Source organism: Malurus melanocephalus, unplaced genomic scaffold (assembly GCF_030028575.1).
Source record: "Malurus melanocephalus ecotype Western Australia unplaced genomic scaffold, MMel_1.1 scaffold_321, whole genome shotgun sequence".
NCBI lineage: Eukaryota > Metazoa > Chordata > Aves > Passeriformes > Maluridae > Malurus > Malurus melanocephalus.
In genome coordinates this window covers 90553-109242 of record NW_026623553.1, presented here as the reverse complement: position 1 = coordinate 109242, position 18690 = coordinate 90553, and the positions used below count along the sequence as shown (strand labels likewise).

Here is an 18690-nt window from a genome sequence, read left to right as displayed (position 1 = left end):
TGTGGTCACGCCATTGGCAAAAAGGGCTGAACTGCTTAAACACTTCACTGCAAATGAGACTCATCTCAACATGGGCAGATGTGTTAATGCATCCTCCAAGCTGAAGCTGTTACAGGTTTGAGACTGTTTGAACACGTGTGGCTCATTAGTGTCCTGTCACCTTGTGTTTGTGGCTCTTGCCCCACCAGAAAGGGAAACCATCCTCCTCAGTTCCCTCCGCTGTCACTGTCCCCTCCTCTSTGTCTCTCCCCCATACAGTCACTGATCTCTTGCAGTAACTGTCAATTTCCAAAAGCAGCCAGATCTGCCATAAAAATCATTCTTGGGTGGCTCAATTGCAAAGCAGTTAAAGAGAATCCCCCCAGATTTTCACAATCAGTGCAACCCCCTCCCTGTACTTCTCAGTGACCCCAGGGAAAAACATGAGAGCAACTCCACCACAGCCAAGGGGTATTGGMGAGTCCAGCAGGAGCACAACAGCTCAGGAAAGGCAAGGCCATGGATCCAGGCTGGCACAAACCCAAGACACACCAGCAGGCACCAGCTTACACTCTATTTTTGATACCACAGGTGTTATCCAGGGCCACAGGCTGCTTTCCAAACGGGCCAGCCACCAACACCCTGTGGACAATACGAGTGCCACAAGTACCAAGTGACCCAACCCGAGGCTCACAGCCCTGCACACCAATCTCTCTCCCCTCCCCTGTGACCCTTCCAGTGTCCCTCAGCCAGGCCATGTGGCCATGTGCTCCCTTCCTTCTSCAGTGAAGCCCTGCTTGGCCCTGGAGCTGCACTGTCCCCACGCCTGCAGAGCAGCAGGSTCCTCGTGCTTCTGGAGAGGGACASAGCTCCCTGCAGAAGGGCTCACACTGCTCCAGCACTGCGACACCAGGACATCGAGAGATGAGACAAGAGGAACAGATTTAGACCAAAAGCAGTGGACATTTATTCCTCGTTTGTGCAAGAGTGTCAAGATGCATTTGGGAATGGCTGGGACAGACCCTGTGGCCGGAGAGCCAGCGGCTCCAGCCTCTCCTGCCCGATGGCTTGGGTTACAATTCTACTAAGAGGAGATAAACTTGCAGACTCACCTACTGTCACACCAACGATGCTGGCAAATACACTTGTATACAAAGAAAAGTTTCAAACTACATTTTTTTTCACTAGATTCAAGTGAAGACTTTGTTCCAAAAAAAAAAAAAAAAAAGACACATACAAGTACAATTTAAAACTGTATGAACATTTGCAAATGTTTAGTGCAAAGTAATTATGTAAAAGCTACATTTTATGAAAGTTTGTGCTGATGTGTTTGGTAGGTTTTTTTCTTTTTTTTACCCTTTTACATCCATTTTTTTAGTTACATAAGGTTTCACTTACCTACAGTACATATGCATTGTGTTAGGTCCCATGCAAGTGGGAGTAATACCATCAGGCTTTGTAAAATGTCACTCTGATTCGCATTTAGTAAACTGCTTATTTGGTTTAACAGTCAAGTTCCTGGCACACTACACATCCTGATTTCATCTAAGTGCTCAAGCTCCTGTTTGCCTCTTCAGGTGCCTTGTGTGATGCAAACCAAACTGCTTCACGACTTCAGCCCAAAAAGTTTTTTTAGAGAAATCCACCGTTAGTTTAAGCCTGTAACAAACTGCTCTGAAAATTAAAAGCCTATTCACACAAAGTTATATGTAATGACTGTAGTAATCAGTTTATTACACAGATTAATTCATTCTTGAACGTACAAGCTCCAGGGGAGCAGTTGGGTCTTTAAATACACACAAGTTTTCTGTCATATGGATTTTTTTTTACCCTTACATCCAGAAAGACCTAAGCAGTTAAAAAACTTAAGAAAAAATAAGAGCTATTAGCTAGGTATTAACTGAGAAACCACATACAAACCAAAAAAAGTATGAAGGGAGGGAGAGAGTTGAAACAAATCAACATCACTTGATGCACTAATAGCTCCAATCCATTTAAATGGTGACCGGTTAAACTTAGACCTTAAACACAGGATGTGGGTACAGTTTCTCATTGGTCATAACATTTACCTAAGGTGTAGGTCCTTCAGAATAAAATGAATACAGAAACAGCTTCAAGTTCTTCACCTTGCTTTTCATAACTGTTATGAGTTTAAAAGAATTCCACTTAAAATCCTTCATGGATCAGCAACACTGTCCCTAAAAAATCTGAAACCTGCCAGAACTCTCCCCATTCCCATTTGATTTCCCAATTTAACTCAGCAAGGAATGCTTTTAGGCTCACAAAGTTATGACTGAAGAACCAGCTTTTCACACACACACTTCTCTGCTAGGAGTCAATGTTGGTACGGGGAAATACAGTATTTCTAGTTTGTTGTTCCAAGTATGTACAACACGCAGCACTGCTGTATCAGGTAAACATGTGCACAGGGGAAGATGAGGCGTGGGCTCATAGAAAGCAGTCAAATGGAAATCAAAAGGACTTTCTCTTTCAGAGTTCCCCTATCTTTATTTGTAGAGGTTATCCAATAATTTCTTTTATTACATCGCATACTTCTGAGTCCATTCCCGAGCTATTCTGTTGTACCTGTATGTACAAAAAGAGGATTTACTTAACATGGCATCTGCACAATATTTCAGCTCCAGCACTCTAGTCTACACATGGCATGAAATCACAGTACTATCAGCACTTTGTAAAATTTAAGAGTAAAATTAAACAGGGGAAACAAGAAAGCCCACAGTGCTTCATGGAAAAGAAATACCTGGTCATATTTACAACAGGAATATGAGATCTTTGTGATTGGAGGCACAGAGCTAAAACAGGGCTGAGGGGAAAGGATTTTCAAGAAGGTTTTAACTGTGCCTCCCCCAGCCCCATCTGCTCTATCCCCGAGGAAACTGCTACTGTAGGGTTTTACTTGGTCATTCTGGAAAACAGATTAACCTGTCCCCTGCCATCTCCTGCTTCCCTTCAAAGTTAAGCCCAGTACCGGGCATCAACTCACCTAATAAACCCCAACAGCCTTATTTCTTCCTACACATTTGGTTATTTTCRTGACTGTTAGGATACAATGATTTATCCATCAGAATCTTTTTATTCTGAAGGCACAATATAATTAAATTCCCAAGAAATCTGTAGCTTTCACACCCAAATATCCTTTACAGCCAGAGGAAGCTCAGGATACTTGTGTAAAACAAAGCAGTTGTGTGATAAGCAGCACTGCTGACAGCTTCTGACAACAGAAGGCAAATTGTTCATATTCTACAGAATTCGTAGAGTAAGAAACAGCCTGAAGTTTTCTACAGTTATGTACACCAAGATGGTTTGATGCTGGAATTTGGTCTGCAGACAATGTTCTTTAGCTTATACAATCTAACAATCCATTCAGAACTAGCTCTCTCCTTCACATCACTGCTCAGAGACTACCCAAGGAGCAAGTCCTTCTGTTTAAACCCAAAATTTATTTCCCCATTTTTGGAAAAAAATAGGAAAGAGACCTGCACATTTAAAAGTGAAGATAATCACTGTCACTCCAAATATGTACTGCTGATCTTGCAGCTCTCAAAACCAGGATGTACAAACTTCTCTAACACTGCTCCTCAAGTATCCACAGAGGAAGTAAATCTGTGTTCTATTTTCCCTCCCTGATCAGATCTGGAGGGGAATAGTGACATAGGAAGTGTTTAAACTGTAAACTGATAAAGTGCTTATCAGCACTGAAGTTTCACTATACTTGCTTCAGAGTCCTCCTGCCCCACTTCTACACTTGTTCTTCCCTTGTATTGTCATGTGAAGGCAAAACATTATTTCTTTGTTTGATTCCAGACCCTGAGTTGCCATGGAATATTCTCCCGTTGGAGTAACTTGCTCTCCCTCTGGTGGTTACATGGGATTAAAGCAGCTCAGACGGGGACACCATAGATTCCAGGAAAGAAACCACAAACATCTCTAGGAAGACCACAGTTAGAGCTTTGATTTGCTTTTTTTCACTCTCACTCTTTTCCAAGAAGCAGGTTCTCTCAGTTCCCCTTTACTGTGTTAAGTGCAAATTCTGCCCTGTCAAATTCCATGGGTTTTGGCTTCCATACTCACTTTTCTCTATCTGTTTTGTAGATCCGTGCAATCTCAGGCACTAAAGGATCATCTGGATTGGGATCACACAACAGAGAACAGATGGACAAAAGTACTGAGGAGAGAAAAAAGACACTGAATTAGTCCCAGGCCAGCTGAGGACACCTGCAGCAGTCAGTCCATGCACTTCCTTCCCCTCCAGCCAGTAGCATCAGCAGCATTTATTTAAGTTTGCCAAGGAGTACCAATTCCACGTAAGTCAGCCAAGTGATTTTGAACAAACTCCTTTTACCAGTGAACTCCACAACTTTTCAGGACCACAATATCACAATGAGTACCCCCTGGACAGATGTATCCAGCAGCAGCCTTAATTCACAAGGCAGAAATGTTCTACCTGAGCATCCTCTGGGAAAACCTCCTTGCTTTTGCACCCAAAATTCAGCTGTGCCCTAAAGCAGACACGTCACTGTTGAATGACTTGGAGAAGCACCAGTCAAAAGGCAAACAGCAGACAAGTCCTGCTGACATGAGGGAAGCAAGGGCTGTTCACAGCTACTTAAGAATCACAGAATRGTTTGGGTTAGGAGAGACCCTAAAGCTCATCTTGTCCCAACCCCTGCCATGGGGCAGGGACACTTTCCACCTGCACAGGTTGCTCCAAGCCCCATCCAACCTGGTCTTGAAGATCTGTTTAAAAATAAGCCAGTCTTGCAGTGAATTAAGAGGCTTTAACCAATTATTTTCCAAGCATAAGGAAAGTTAAATGGATTAAGTGCAGAGGAGCATTCCAAATGACCCAAGATTGCCCAGCTCCTTGCACTGCTACCAACCACAAACCCCTAGAATYGGATTGTTTCACTATAAATACATAGAGTATATGTCCCAGAATGCACATCCCGCTCGGCAGAGTGACAGCCCTCATCCATACAAGGAGCCAGGACACTGCTGCAAAGCCACAAATAGCACATGGACATTCCTACATTCATTGCAGAGGAGAAGGGAGAAGGCAGGAAGGTATAAGCAAAGCATATTGGGACAACACTACACCAGGCATGGCAGGGACATCTTGCCCCACTCCTGAAAATGCCAAACATTGCCTCCTCTCAGCCTGTTTGGATCAAACAGTGCCACTCCATATGTCCCTTCACCAATTGCAGCAAAGCAGTTGTCACAGTTCAGCCTCCAAGCAAGGTGCAGATGACAGGAGCGAGGAGTTTGAAGACACTAAACACAAATCTGCTCCAATTTCCATCACTTGCAGGAGGCAGAGCTATCTATGAAAAAGGAAAGGAAACAGCATGCAGCCCATAAAAACAACAAAAGAGTTAAGATAGGTTAAAACAGAGGCCACAAAACAGAGATCACAGAATGGCTTGGGTTGTAAGGCCCTTAAAAGTCCACCTCATTTCACCCCCTGCCATGGGTGGGGACACTTTCCACTATCCCAGGTTGCTCCAAGCCYTGTCCAAYCTGRCCTGGGACACTTYCAGGAATGGGGCAGCCACAGCTTCTCTGGGCMMCCTGTGCCAGGGCCTCACCACCCTCYAGAGAGAAGRTGAAAACARGTCTCATATTCATTATTTTTTTCAAGTGGGACAAGAGTGAAAGTTTCCCTAGGTCTGAAGTGAGAGAGTTGCTTSGTGTTGTGAGTACCAAGAATTCACAAAGCCACTTAGTTCAATTTTCCCATTTATTTCTATAAGCCCTTTGCTAATGAATTACCAATTCCCAGTACAAAGCTTCAGAGAGCAAGTTTGGTAATAAACTGGTCTTGATTTAAATGAACATATTTGTGGTTCTAGAACAAAGAGYAGCCTCTTCCCCCTTTTCCCAATTTTCTGCAGTACTCTTGTGAGAGTTAAGCGCTTAATGGTTCTCCAGCACCGACTGCACAGGGACCATTTACTGAGCTCCCTCTCAGACACAGTGAGGGTGTGAAGGAGGCCTGGAGAAGGCACTGGYCCTGATTTACTGTCCCTCAGCAAGGCACACAGCACATGCAGCACTTGGCAGCACAGACCAGCACAGCTTCTTTTCCCCCACATAAACCAAGTAAAGCCTGGGTTAGTTTCCAATGGGAACTTCTCTGCCACCTCACACTCGGTCAGCTCATATTGCTYCCAGTCAGTATAGTTTCCAAATAACTGTTTTTCCAGCAATTTTCCTGTAACTCTTTTCTTCCTGCCTGTCAAACTTCACTGCTCTGGTCACTGAAGTTTCTTAAGGGGTAGGATGAGCAAGGCAGCTCCAATCTGTCCCCTGCCTTCACCAGGAGACACAGGAAATCCAGTCAAAGTTTTCCGGTCAACTATTGTAACTATTCCTTCAAGTTTTATCTTATCACAGTCCTTTAAAAACYCAAGTACTTTTCTGAACATGGTGGCTCAGCCTTCATCAGCAGAACCACACTGCAGGACTGTCCACTGCTCTCTGCCCACCCTAACACCCCTTTTCCCAACACTCAGCAGTTCCCTTTACAGTATCACTCCAAAAACATTGAATAAAAATGCACACAATCATTTRGTTTCAAGTGGCACTGCCACATTTAGTTGCTTTGATTTATTTTTCTAAGTGTTCATGATTCCGAACTATTCTCATTACACTCACTCTTGCTGGGGACTTCACATCATTCCCTTTTTATCTGTACAGCCTCAGCAAAGAAAAAAAAAGCATTTTTAACTAAACCGGTTTAATTTTAATATCCTCCTGAACCCAGCTATTCATCCAAAATCAATTCAGGAAATTTCTCTGGAGGTTTTTCCACTAGAACACTGCACATACAYGTTTTAGACCAACCATATAGAAAAMCCCCTTGGTAAAGGCACCKTCTCAAAGTTTCAAGTGCAAGGGTAAAGAAGAAGCAACCCTTACATATGTCAGTTGTGTATCAGAGCTCTTTGATGCATCAGAGTAATGAGTTAAACCAACACTGGAATGAGAGACTCACCAAGCTACGTCCCTCTGCAATCAAGTATTACTGCAATGAATTCCACAGCAAAGYCTTGACATTTACTTGTCAAATGACTACAACATTAGTACTAGCCAATAAAAACAGAATTGCCCAAAAATTCTGGAATTATAGAACCARGTTGAGTAACTACACAAGGCAGGTAAGTGACACTACACCTACACATTCAGCATRGCCATAGGTAAAGCATTATCAGCTTGGCAGCATCCCTTCAAGTCTCTCACAGGCAGGGACATACCACAGGTGTGCACTCCTTGAATTCAAGCCTGGATTTTTCGCAGTAACAGCAAAATAAATTTWACTTGCCACTGACTCAAGGGATTCATCCCTTGAAATAACTCTGTACAGAATTATTTCTCATCTTATCACTCTTAGCTGTCAGAGTTGTCCAGTCTGTAGCAGAGCACTAAGCAATTTAAACTACTGTCAGTTTAAAGCTCCCTTTTACTCGAAAATTGGTTTTGCTTTGTTTTATTTCACCAACCAGACAGCCTACTGACCTCCAGCCCTTCAACTACACACTCTATCTATCTCTGCACACAACAGATACAATTTACTCTTCAATGTGCTTCCTGCTGCCATGGTCTAGCACAGAGCCAGCACTTCTCAACACCAAGGAATCAGGAGAATCAAACTCATCAAGTGGAAGGCTGCTAACAAAGAGCTTCTAGCTAATGGGTTTAGCTTCCCCACAGAATAATGACAGAAATGCACTCTCATCAGGCAGAATGATCACTGAACATTTAAGATTGCTTGAATAACATGCAAAATAAGGTCCATCAGTGTAACACTRCACAACTGGGATCCAAGTTCCCACTGCAAGACTTCCCTTTATAAAGCACRTAACACTCTGAAATTCAAGAGCAATCTTTCTCCAGGCAGCTCTCTGTGCAGAAAATCATGCCACTGATAGCTTGTCAACAAGACCAGCTCCAGTTCCCCACCTCAGCATCTGCTGTGCTGTGCTCTCACACCACCAAGATCAGCCCACCACCCTCAATGGGCAACTGCACTTTCCTRCTTCTGCCCCACCTCAGGTGGGGTGTGTGGGTTGATGTAAATTCCATATGTAAATTCCATGGCTGGGTTTCCTCTGCTATGAAGCAGCTCAGTCATTAGTCAGGACAATCCATGACATCAGCTCTCCACAGGTCCTTCCACAACTAGCCAAATGAACACAATTTAAAGTCCATCTGGCTACTGGAACACCCCATTTAGGAGAAGTGTCAAAGCTCCTGGAACTCAAGAGATGAAGAGACTCTTAAAAGCAGCTGATCCTCATCTTCCAAAACACAACCCCCAAATCATTCACTTTGTCTGCAAAGCCTGACTGGTCTAATATCCACCACTCCAGCCATCCCCTTGACACAGGGTACCAACCACTACAGATCCTGCTGTTTAGGTCTAGCTGGAATTCCAAATAAATTTGCTCCTGTAATGCACTCATCTATGGGGCACTTCAAAGTAAGGAAAAGCACCTGAGGAGCAATGGAATCTCCAGCTGAATTCACAGAAGGGAGATAAAAAGCACTAATTTTTCCAAGGTAATGAGCTGCCCAGAAGAAACAGCTGGTATGTTCTGATCCAACTGCTYTTTGGTGCAGTTACTGCTCTCCAAAGAGGAGCCAGTTTAGAATCCATCTAGAAGTGAAGGTCCAAGCTCTAAGCAGGCACAGAGAATGCACCAGCAACGTGTTTGTTACAGTACCAAGAAGGTGCTGAGATGGTTGCTCTGCATGCCAGACTGTCAGGACARCAGGATGACACTGAGCTCTCCATCCTGGCTGGAGTCACACTCCCATATCAGGATCATCTCATAATGGAAAAGCTGATGTAGTGACAAAGGGGAGTTGGGGAAAACAGGGAAGCATCGATCTCTGGCTATCACAAGTTCACAGCAATGGCAGCACCACTCCACCTGCTCTGTCCCAGGTGAATGACACTGTGCCAGGGCTTTCCATGGAAAGCATAGTGTCACCTCCTGGAGACCAAGCCACGGGCTTTGGTAAAAGTGCTGTGCTTTCAGCCCAGGTCCTGAGTATGAAAGTAACCATTTGTCAGCTCAGGTTTAGCTGAGCCTGGTATGCTGGGAGACACCTCTGCCAGCAGAAATGGGAGCTTTGGACATATAAGGCTGCTGAGCAATTCTTAATTCCTTTTCGAAACATTTATCTAGCTGTCCTGCTTCTCTCACCAATGAGGGCTCCTTTGCTGATCATCAGCCTGGCAGCCTCCACATCAAAATCCACTGCTACTTCCATCTCTATTCCTCAAAATGAAGAAAAAACCTGACTCCTGGAAGGAGCATTCTCCTACACAGTCTCTAATTTGAGTTTCAGGCCCCAGAYGCATGAAACTTGAGATATACAGTTGTCAAAGCTTTATCAGCACTGACAGATGTTAAGCTTGGAACATTAAACACTCTGAAAACACYACTGATCAACAGGTTCAAATGCCTGGCTCCTGATTGTGAACAGGCAAGATGCATCCAAATAAATGAAAGCAACTCTGGACTCTGCCTGAATTAAATCCTATTTCTTAACCATGACCCCATTTCCAACTCCTCCAGCCATCTGCCATARCCTTACAGGAAGTATACCTTTAAATCTGAGCAGGTTAAACTTCTGGCTTCAARGCAACCTGCATTCCTGCTAAATCAGTTCAACCATTTCTGGTGACAAAAGAAGAAAAGATAAGAGTTGCTGAGYGTATCACAGACTGGTTGAGGCTGGAAGGGATCCCTAGAGTTACTCCTGTCACAAGCAGAGCCACCTATGACAACTTGTCCATGACAATGTCCAGGGGCTTTCGAGTATCTCCAAGGTGGGACAGCCCACAGCTTCCCAAGGCAACCTGTGCTGGTGCTCAGCATCCTCACAGTATAAGTAAAACAGGAAGTGTTTCCTGCTGTTCAGAGACCCTYCTGTACTTCAGTTTGTGCYCACTGCYTCTTGTCCTGTCACTGGGTACCTGTCATCTCTGTATACTCCCTTCAAGTACTTACACTGATAAAATCCCCCTGAACCTCCTCTTCTCCAGGCTGAATAGTCCCAGCTCTCAGCCTGTCCTCATAATGGGAGATGCTCCAGTCCCTCCATGGTATTCAAGGCCCTTCACTGGGCTCTCGCCAGTGCATCCACACCTTCCTTGTCTGGGGAGCTCAGCACTGGACAGATGCTCCAGCTACAGCTTCAACAATGTCCAACAGAGGGGAAGGATCACATCCCTCAACCTGCAGGCACCACTCCTCCTAGTACAGTCTTCTTTGGAGCAAAGGCAACTCCTGGGAAGCTGCACAAGTGCTCCATTACAGTTGTGAGAGTTGAGACATAAAAATGGGCATTTCCCTCAGAACCCCAACTCAGCACAGCTGGAGACTACCCCATGCTCTGTGACAAAGCCACCCCCAGTTATTYGGGTAAACAGGCAAACTAAAAGCCAAGATGAGGAATTTGGAAAACTGCACTGTGAAGGTCCAGTTCAGTCTCTGGACAGTATTCTTTCCATCAAGTCTTACTGAAGTGATTCATGATGAGCAGCAGCACAGAAAATCTACATTGCACCAGGCATGGAAGTCTGGATAGTGGGAGATTAAATCCTGTAAAATGAGACTGAAATTACTCACTGCCCCTCACCAGTCAGGGACCCCCAGCACACTTACACAGGCTCCATGATTCATTCATTACAAAACATGGGGAGATGTGGGACAGGACAGCAAATCAGTCCAACTGCAGAAATGCTTTAGTTCAGGATTAACTCTTGCACAGCCACTTGCCAGATTCAAGAGAAAGCATGTTTTTACCCCCAAAATGGCTGAGAACAGCTGCAATCATGTTAAAACACTTCATTCTCCTGTTTCAGGCAACAGGGATTCTTATTTATGCAGACTCGGAGATAATGTTTTTAATTTAAGCCTACGCATTCTGCTTAAGCCTTGGAGTTCAAATTACCCACCAAGGCGTGGTTAAGACTGTATTTTGAGATTATTTATTCTCCAGTATGTATTCTTGAGGGAACACTGAGTTCAGAATTACTGATATAAGCAAGTCAGCTGTTATACTGAGACGTTCACTGCTGTTCTCCCAAGGAGGAATAGAACAAAACCCCAAAATGCCAGTCACCTCTATCATAGCCACAATSACTTTATTAAGCTGCTTACAGAGGGCTGGCTCCAGAGTGTGAGGAATCAAGACCCCTACCTTTAGCACTGAACTRGAATGATTAAGTAGCACTGACACGATTTTTCAGTCTTTCCACCAAAAAGTGGCACTTTTAATCCAAAGGAATCACCTCACACCCCTTGCAGGATAAGGGGAAAAACATCTTCATGTACTACACGATAACAGTAAGCATAACAACGAGCTGCTGACAGTGCTGCCTCCCAGCTGCCTCAAGAGGAAGTTGTGCATGATAAGCTCTTTCCTAGAAGGACTGTTTGTAGTGTTCCCAGATTTCTCAATCAGTAGGAAGTACATTTTTTTATAGCTGTACTCTAAGTTTTCTGCTTACAGATTTCAAATTCAAACAGCTTGCTCCCAGTAGCAACCAATTTAAAGGGCAGCACAATTCAGGAAATACTCTAAGAAATCTACACTACAAATAATAAATTGCTTTGGAAGGGATGTGAGCTTATTACTGAAAGTCTTAAATCTTATTATTCACCCTAAATCACCGAATTCCATAGTTTTTCCTGCTAGCAAAACATTCATTCTTTGATAATGCTGACCAATTACTAGAAAGCTGAAACTGCCCCAAAGTCTACTGTGACATACTCTAATCTGACTGAACACAAGACCTTCAACCCTGAAAGATTCAAGYTGCCTTTGTGGTATTTATTTGCATTTGTTCAGGATGGGAACACTTCCCCTGAGTATCAGCTCTTTGCTTCTGAAGTTGAGGTCTGCCTTCTGACAGGACATTGTTGTGATTGTGAGGAAAATATTCCCAATTCCTGTAAAGTCACCTACAAGAATCTGCTTTGTTGCTCTAATTCCTTCAATAAATGTAGCCCAAGGGAACTGGGACAAGGTTTTCTCCCAGGACAGTGAGCTATGTGCAGCAAAGTTTGGGCATTTGGGTGAACTGTGCAGCAATGAGATAAACTATTGGCACTAGAGAGCTGCCTTAATCCCAGGAGGGAGATGAGGCACTGGAAGGGACAAAGTAGCACAGAACAGCCACCCTGATCCCATGGCTTATTCCAGCTGAGTCACGAGGATAAAGTTTCAAAAAGGGTAAGAAAAAACGAATTCAAAGCAGAACACAGAAAAAGCCTGAGATGTTAAAGCATACTGCMAATGTATTTGGGCAGTAAAATTAACACTAGGATGTATTTTGTGAGTGATTAAAGCTGACAGCCACTAACAGGCAGTTCACTGCCACCCTGGACCAGCTTCTTAAATTCTTGCCCCATCTTTTCCCAATTGTCCTAATACCAGTCTATCTTCCAGTATTTTCAATTGTGCTGTCTATCACCCCACTACCCATATGGTCACTTCAGACTCCCTAAAACAATACAGCATTTCATCCACTTGTACAGCAATTAAATCAAACGAGAACAGACATCAGTGCTTGGTGCTAACTTGGTGCTTCTGAGAGCAGCCAGTACTGACAGAGAGCACTTGTAAGGAAACTGCAGAAACYTTCCCATCATTTTTTCTTCATTGATACCATATCTTCAGTTCTTTCAAGACTTTCACCCTCATGCACAAGCAGATTCACTTCTGACAWGAGACAAGGAGATACTGTTTTGCCTTTCCATCTGCTTCTACAAATGCTTTAGCTGGACAGAAAAGATGGGAAGGTCTGGGTTCAGGGAACAGGAGACAGTGACAGTRTCCAAGGGATGTACCAGTAATCACCTGTCTGAACCAAGAAGTGCCTGGGAACATCACACTTAGTGAGAGAGAAGGACAGGCAACAGGAAAGCCTCAGAGCAGGGACATAGTGTGAAGGACAATGTAATCAATGTGACAACTGCAGCATTTGATTACAAGGACAGTGTGAAACTACAAAATAGAAGGGTCAAGACATGGATCATGCAAAGGGTAGACTCAAAATATTCCTAAATAGCCATGGCTAGACCTACAAACTTGATCCTGAGTTTGAAACTGTAGATTTACAATAGCCAAAAAAAATCCAACCTGGGTCTTCTTTCAAGATGTTTAAAGCCTCCTATTTACATTAAATGTGAATATTACCAGGAAAAGGTTATATTCCAGTGCCCCACAAGCTAACACAGTCCAAAGATACCAAGATGTTATTAGCTAATAATTATTTAAGATTGTTCAAACTGGGTACGTTTTAAACCATGTTTCAGTACTGTTCAGTACTTCCACACCATTGGAAGTTCTGCTAAAAATTTATCAACATGGAGTTCTGATGCTCCCTYGAAATAGAAATTATTTTTAATATGACAAAGAATTAGCAACTTCACCAGTTTTTAAAAGCCACAGATGCTACCTTACATAYTTTACTCTGGGTATATTTTGAACATTAAGGTCTTCCCTTGTCACACACATTGGGTTTAATTTTTTATGTATATATATATATATATATTTATATATTTATATAAAGTGTTCTGAGGTGAGGTGGCAAGAGTATGTACTCAGTGTAGTGAGACTTATCTGGCCCACTGGCAAAGCTGAGGAGTCTCCCTATCACCACAGAGAAGTTGGATGTCCCAAGCACTCCATGCTCAAGATTTGGCTGCAAACTCCATGTAGAGTCACAGGACAGAAGCAGTGACCAAAGAAATGGTGGATTGCAGAAGGAACATGAAAGTTTTTACATCCCAAATCACTACTTCATTTTAGCAGAGTAAAATTAAATAATCATTGGAGGTACCTTTTGAAATAGTTAGTGCTGGGGACCACTGTGATCGTAGAATATCAAGACAAATGCTGCCATTACTGTTAATATTTGGATGATAGATTCTTGTTGTAAATGCAACCTGCAAAGGAAGGAAAATTTCAGTGTAGGCTCACAAATACACATCACACCACAAAGTAACAGGTAATATTTATGGCAGAAGCCACTCACCTTAGGTGGTTTGAAGGGATAATCTGTTGGGAAGTGAATTGTCAAGAAAAATACTCCACCTTGATAGGGACTGTCGTTCTGTTAATGAGAAAGAATCATTGCAGCTTGAGGAGTTATTACAAGACCACCAGTTAAAAAAAGCCACCAACATCAATTCTCTCATACTTACTGGTCCCATTATTGTAGCTTGCCAATGGAACACTGAAAAAGAGAGAGATTTACTTCAGTTTGGAGAAGCTCAAGTAATGATCTACTTTCTTCCAGACAAAGCAGCACAGAAAAGTCTATTTTGAAAACAAAGCCTTCTGAAGGGCTACAGGGAAGCAAGCCAAGGAATTAAACAGAGACAGAGCGAAGCATTTGATATTCCGCAGTCACTTGGTTCATACTCCAGGACTGCTGTGGGTACCATATATGTGCCCTGCAAAAATTCCCATTACAATAAAATCCACAGAATTATAGGCAACTTTTCAGACTCAAAACTGTGAGTTTAAACTTTGTATTTTGTAATGAATCCACTGAATCAGCACTCRTGACTGCCCTCTTCGAATCAGCTACAGCAGAGGTCCAGCAGGAGCTCACACCTGCTCTGCTATTCAGATCCATGACACACTGAGAGAAAGCCCAAGCTCTGTGTAAACCACACATACAGAGGTGACCTAAGCCAGTGCTATCCTGACAACATTTAAGCTTCACAGAGRCCTCAAGATTTCATTAAAGCAGCAGAAAGAAATGTCCTAAGATAATTCAGGAWTGACAGTCTGCTCCATACTTGGAGCAGGATGTGCTAGGACACACTTCASGTTAAATGGACACCAGTTAATCCTCACTTGTAAGCATCTGCCCAAGGGAACATTCACCTGGCAATAGRGAGGATTTGTGAAGAATATTGCTGTGCTGGAAAGGAAAACAGTCAAAGCTGATAGTCTGCATAAGGCACACTGGGGAGTTCTCAGGGTCCCTCCACAGGCTCCAGTGCCTGTGCAAAGAGYACCAGCCTAGCAAATTATTTGTGAATTAAGACCATGGAAGCTTCCCTCAGCATGGATGTCAGCTACATGGCACTTTCAGGGCTGGGAAACTGTAGATGAGTCCAGTTGTTTCAAGTGAATCCTTCAAGACAGGAGAGGAAGACCCCTAGAAGTGACTGTGCTTCAGTGGCACCTGGTATCTACAGCTGTCAGCACTACCTGGGCTAAAAGTACGAGTGGTACTACCTGTTCTAATCCAGCAAGAGGAGTTTTTAATTACACACAGTACAGGCATTACAGCTCAGAATGATCTCATACAAGGAAGGAGGAAAAAAGCAGAGTGGGAGCAGCCCTGCAAGACCAGGGGTGAAGAGTGTTAGGTTGGAGCAGGTTTATTTTTAATCTTACATTGTTACAGGAATGTGTGAGTTTCTATACACTTCAGCACTGCTGAATAGCAGAAATGATTCAGAAAGATCTCAGCAGCTCATTTTTTCGTTTTAGAAAGGACACCTGAGCTTAGAGCTCTCAACTATAACAGATAAAGGATTTCCCTACTTAAATATATAYTCTCTCAGGAGCTTGGCTTTGAGAAACTACATCCAATGCAGAGTTAGCAAAYCAAGACAGCAGCTCACATGTCCCTATGTAGCATTCACCCATCTTCAAGGGGTTCAGACAGTTTCCCAGGAGGTCCCTGTCACCTGTAGCTGGAGAGGGAGAAAACTGAAGCAGAGGACAAAGGTGCAGCAGAAATTCCAAAAGATTATGGCCAATCACAACAAAACCAGTAAAAATCTCACAGGCACCAGTAGATCCTGATGAGAGTCACTGTGACRGCTCTCCAGCACACAAAGGCTGAAAAGAGAACCTCAAACAACCAACTACTCCCTTAAACCCAACCAAAACCCAGAAATAAAAACATATCCACAGGCAATCTTAACTGTTTGAAAGCTAGAAGGGAGATTTGTGTTTCCCCCCACTCAACTCCCACCCCAGACTTGGATGCTTGTTTAACCTAAGCTTTAAATCCTCACAACACCCGGGACAAGTCTGATGAATGTAGAGATGGATTTGTCATGCAGACCTTATTTCAACTGAYTCTTTCCTTTGAAATCAGCTACACAGAGATGTTTACAAAGGCAAGGGGCTGTTGGCTTTCAGTAGGTAAGCACAGGTACATGTTTGGAAAAGGCTAAGCCACTGGAGGCATACCAATGTCATCCAGTCCCAAGTACATTTCCAAAACACAGGCCAGAGGTAGGTGAAAAAAGCTAAAACTCCACTGCCAATAAAATCCCATCCTACAGTTCACATGGCAGGAACAGCTTTTTACTTTCTGAGGTTTATGAACCACAGGGATGAGAAGCTTATAGCTGGGGACAGTTTGTATCAGCTGGAATAGCTACRGGATAGCACTCTGCAAGCACAGCATGTCCTGAACTCTGGGAAAYGTCGCCCTGACAAGGCAGCTGCGGCAGACCTGGAGCACAGGGACCTGGGAGAAGGCACCTCTCTGTTGCAGCCACTGCTATCCACTTACACACACCCAAATTGTGGCCCTCAAGAACAAAAGTCTTTCATTAGAGGTCTTTCAGAAAGGTGGCACCAGGATTACTGAATAGTACTTTAAAGCTTTCTGTGCTCAGTAGTAACTTTCCATTCTAAGCCTTCACCAACTTCTGTTACCACCTCCTCTGCCAGAAATCGTCATTACCTTTGATAAGGCTTTGGAAAACACAAAGTAGTTTATCAAGGCACAAATCACTTACTAATTTAAGGGAATAAAAGCCTCTGATTGGCTCTCCATCGTAGTAATTTCTTGTCTATGAAACTACAAACCTTTTTGAAACACTATTTGGAAAGCAGAAATAGGTAGTGAAGTAACCAGAAACTTGACCCTACTGCTAAACACCCACAAAACCAAGTTGGGCTTCCACTCATTAGAAAGCTGAACAGGAACATTCCCATTAATTTCAGCATTTTCACCATCAGGTTTCAAATTTTTTATTTTTTTTTTTTTAATATAGCCCTACATTACTACAGGAATGTGTAAGTTTCTATACACTTGAGCACTGCTGAGTAATTCAGAAATGATTCACAAAGATCTTGGCAGCTAAATTTTTCCCTTTAGAAAGGATACCTGAGTTTCGAGCTCTCAGTGCAGAGAAGGAGGGTTTCCCTACTTCACCCTCCCCTCTCTCAGGAACCTGGAAGCTTTGCTGACATCACTTGTCAGACCACACTGCACAGCAAATTCAATGTATGTGATTACGGGGCTTTGCAGTCACAGGGTTCTCAAGGAGCCTTTTCCACATGTCAGAGCTGCTGCAGAAAAGAGTGTGAGCACAGAACAAAATAACAACTGCAAATCACACCCGAGGTGAACAGCCTTGCACAGGAAGGCCAGAAAGACTGTCTGAGGCTGTGCCTTACCCATGACCTGGCAGGGYACACTGATCTGAGTACAGTTTTCAGACACCATGTATAGTTTAGATATCTGAATTCAGGAGTTTGTGGGCAGCTGCTTGCTGGTTTGACCACAGAGCTACTGAGGTTTTCTAACACCATCCCCCATGGGAATTCCAGAACAGTTCAMTTAAAAGGTGTAATTTAAGATGTGCATTGAATTGCCCAATCAATAGAGTGGGAATAACACCACTGATACACAAGGAAGGTGTTAAGAGACACAGAAGAGCAGAAGATTTAAGATCAGGATGTGAAGTACTACCTAGTGCTCTAAAAGAAACAGAAGGGCTCYCCTTACTGAGGAACTGGACATTCTTTTTCAGAAGGAAAAATGTGGGAGAGGTCAGGTGCGTGATGAAAGCAGGATACTTACTGTCATCCCCAACAGGCCCTGCTGAACACTGTGCTGGAGGATCACGTGCCAGGTCGTTCAACTCCTAAAAAACAGGAAGAGTTTGTTTCATTTAATTTCAAAAACAACCATGTCATTGCTYAAAGGCTGCTAGGGGCACTCTAGCAGCACCACAGAACTAACAGCCAGGACTCTGGAAAGTAAAGTTGCATCTTAAATCCAGGAGACACATTAGGCACAAGCCTCAGTGACCTGTTCAGGTTCCAGAGCCCTGAGTCACAGCAATCCTCACRTCACAGAGGTTGTCAGGTCTGCCTTCACTGGTCCCAAACATTACCAAGGTATTATACCTTCCACTGGCCCCAGGTCAGTAAGATAAGATGGCCTCAATCCAGCAACTCTCAGTATCGGCCTTATTTTATTCCCTTTGTTGTAACAGTTCCCAGGCTGCTGTAGCTACAGTGATCCAGTTTATCACCTCCCCAGGCTGCCTGTAGCATACACAGCTACCATTACCGGGGCTGTTTCATCTCCACACATACACATCAGTGACCATGGGTGGAGTGGAATAAAACAGAAGGCCTTCCATACCTACAGACCTCATTGAAACCTCCTACTTTTCACTGGCTGTGTCAAATTTCCCTCTGAAGAATCCCATTATAAGCCTGAACAGGCTGAGTAATTCACAGTATGCCTGAACTATACCAAGCTTCAATTTGAAGCAAAATTTCAGCACACTTCAGAGTTACTGTTACCAGTAACTCACATCAGCCATTTGCTCAGGAAGTGCATGTTGGGTGAGAAGTGCAAACAGCGTGAAACTTTAAAGWCAAACTTTA

At 43.5% G+C, this 18690-nt stretch overlaps 1 protein-coding gene across 1 annotated transcript; it reads right to left on the bottom strand.

Annotated features, from left to right (window-relative positions):
• Positions 1-922: 922 nt before the first annotated feature.
• UBE2D2 (ubiquitin conjugating enzyme E2 D2) lies at positions 923-17938 on the bottom strand. Its single transcript, XM_057377702.1, has 6 exons — positions 17873-17938; positions 14229-14260; positions 14060-14137; positions 13865-13970; positions 4072-4165; positions 923-2565 (listed from the first exon to the last, which is right to left on the bottom strand). Coding segments are annotated over exons 1-6 (357 nt in total). The 5' UTR covers positions 17874-17938; the 3' UTR covers positions 923-2519.
• Positions 17939-18690: the final 752 nt, after the last annotated feature.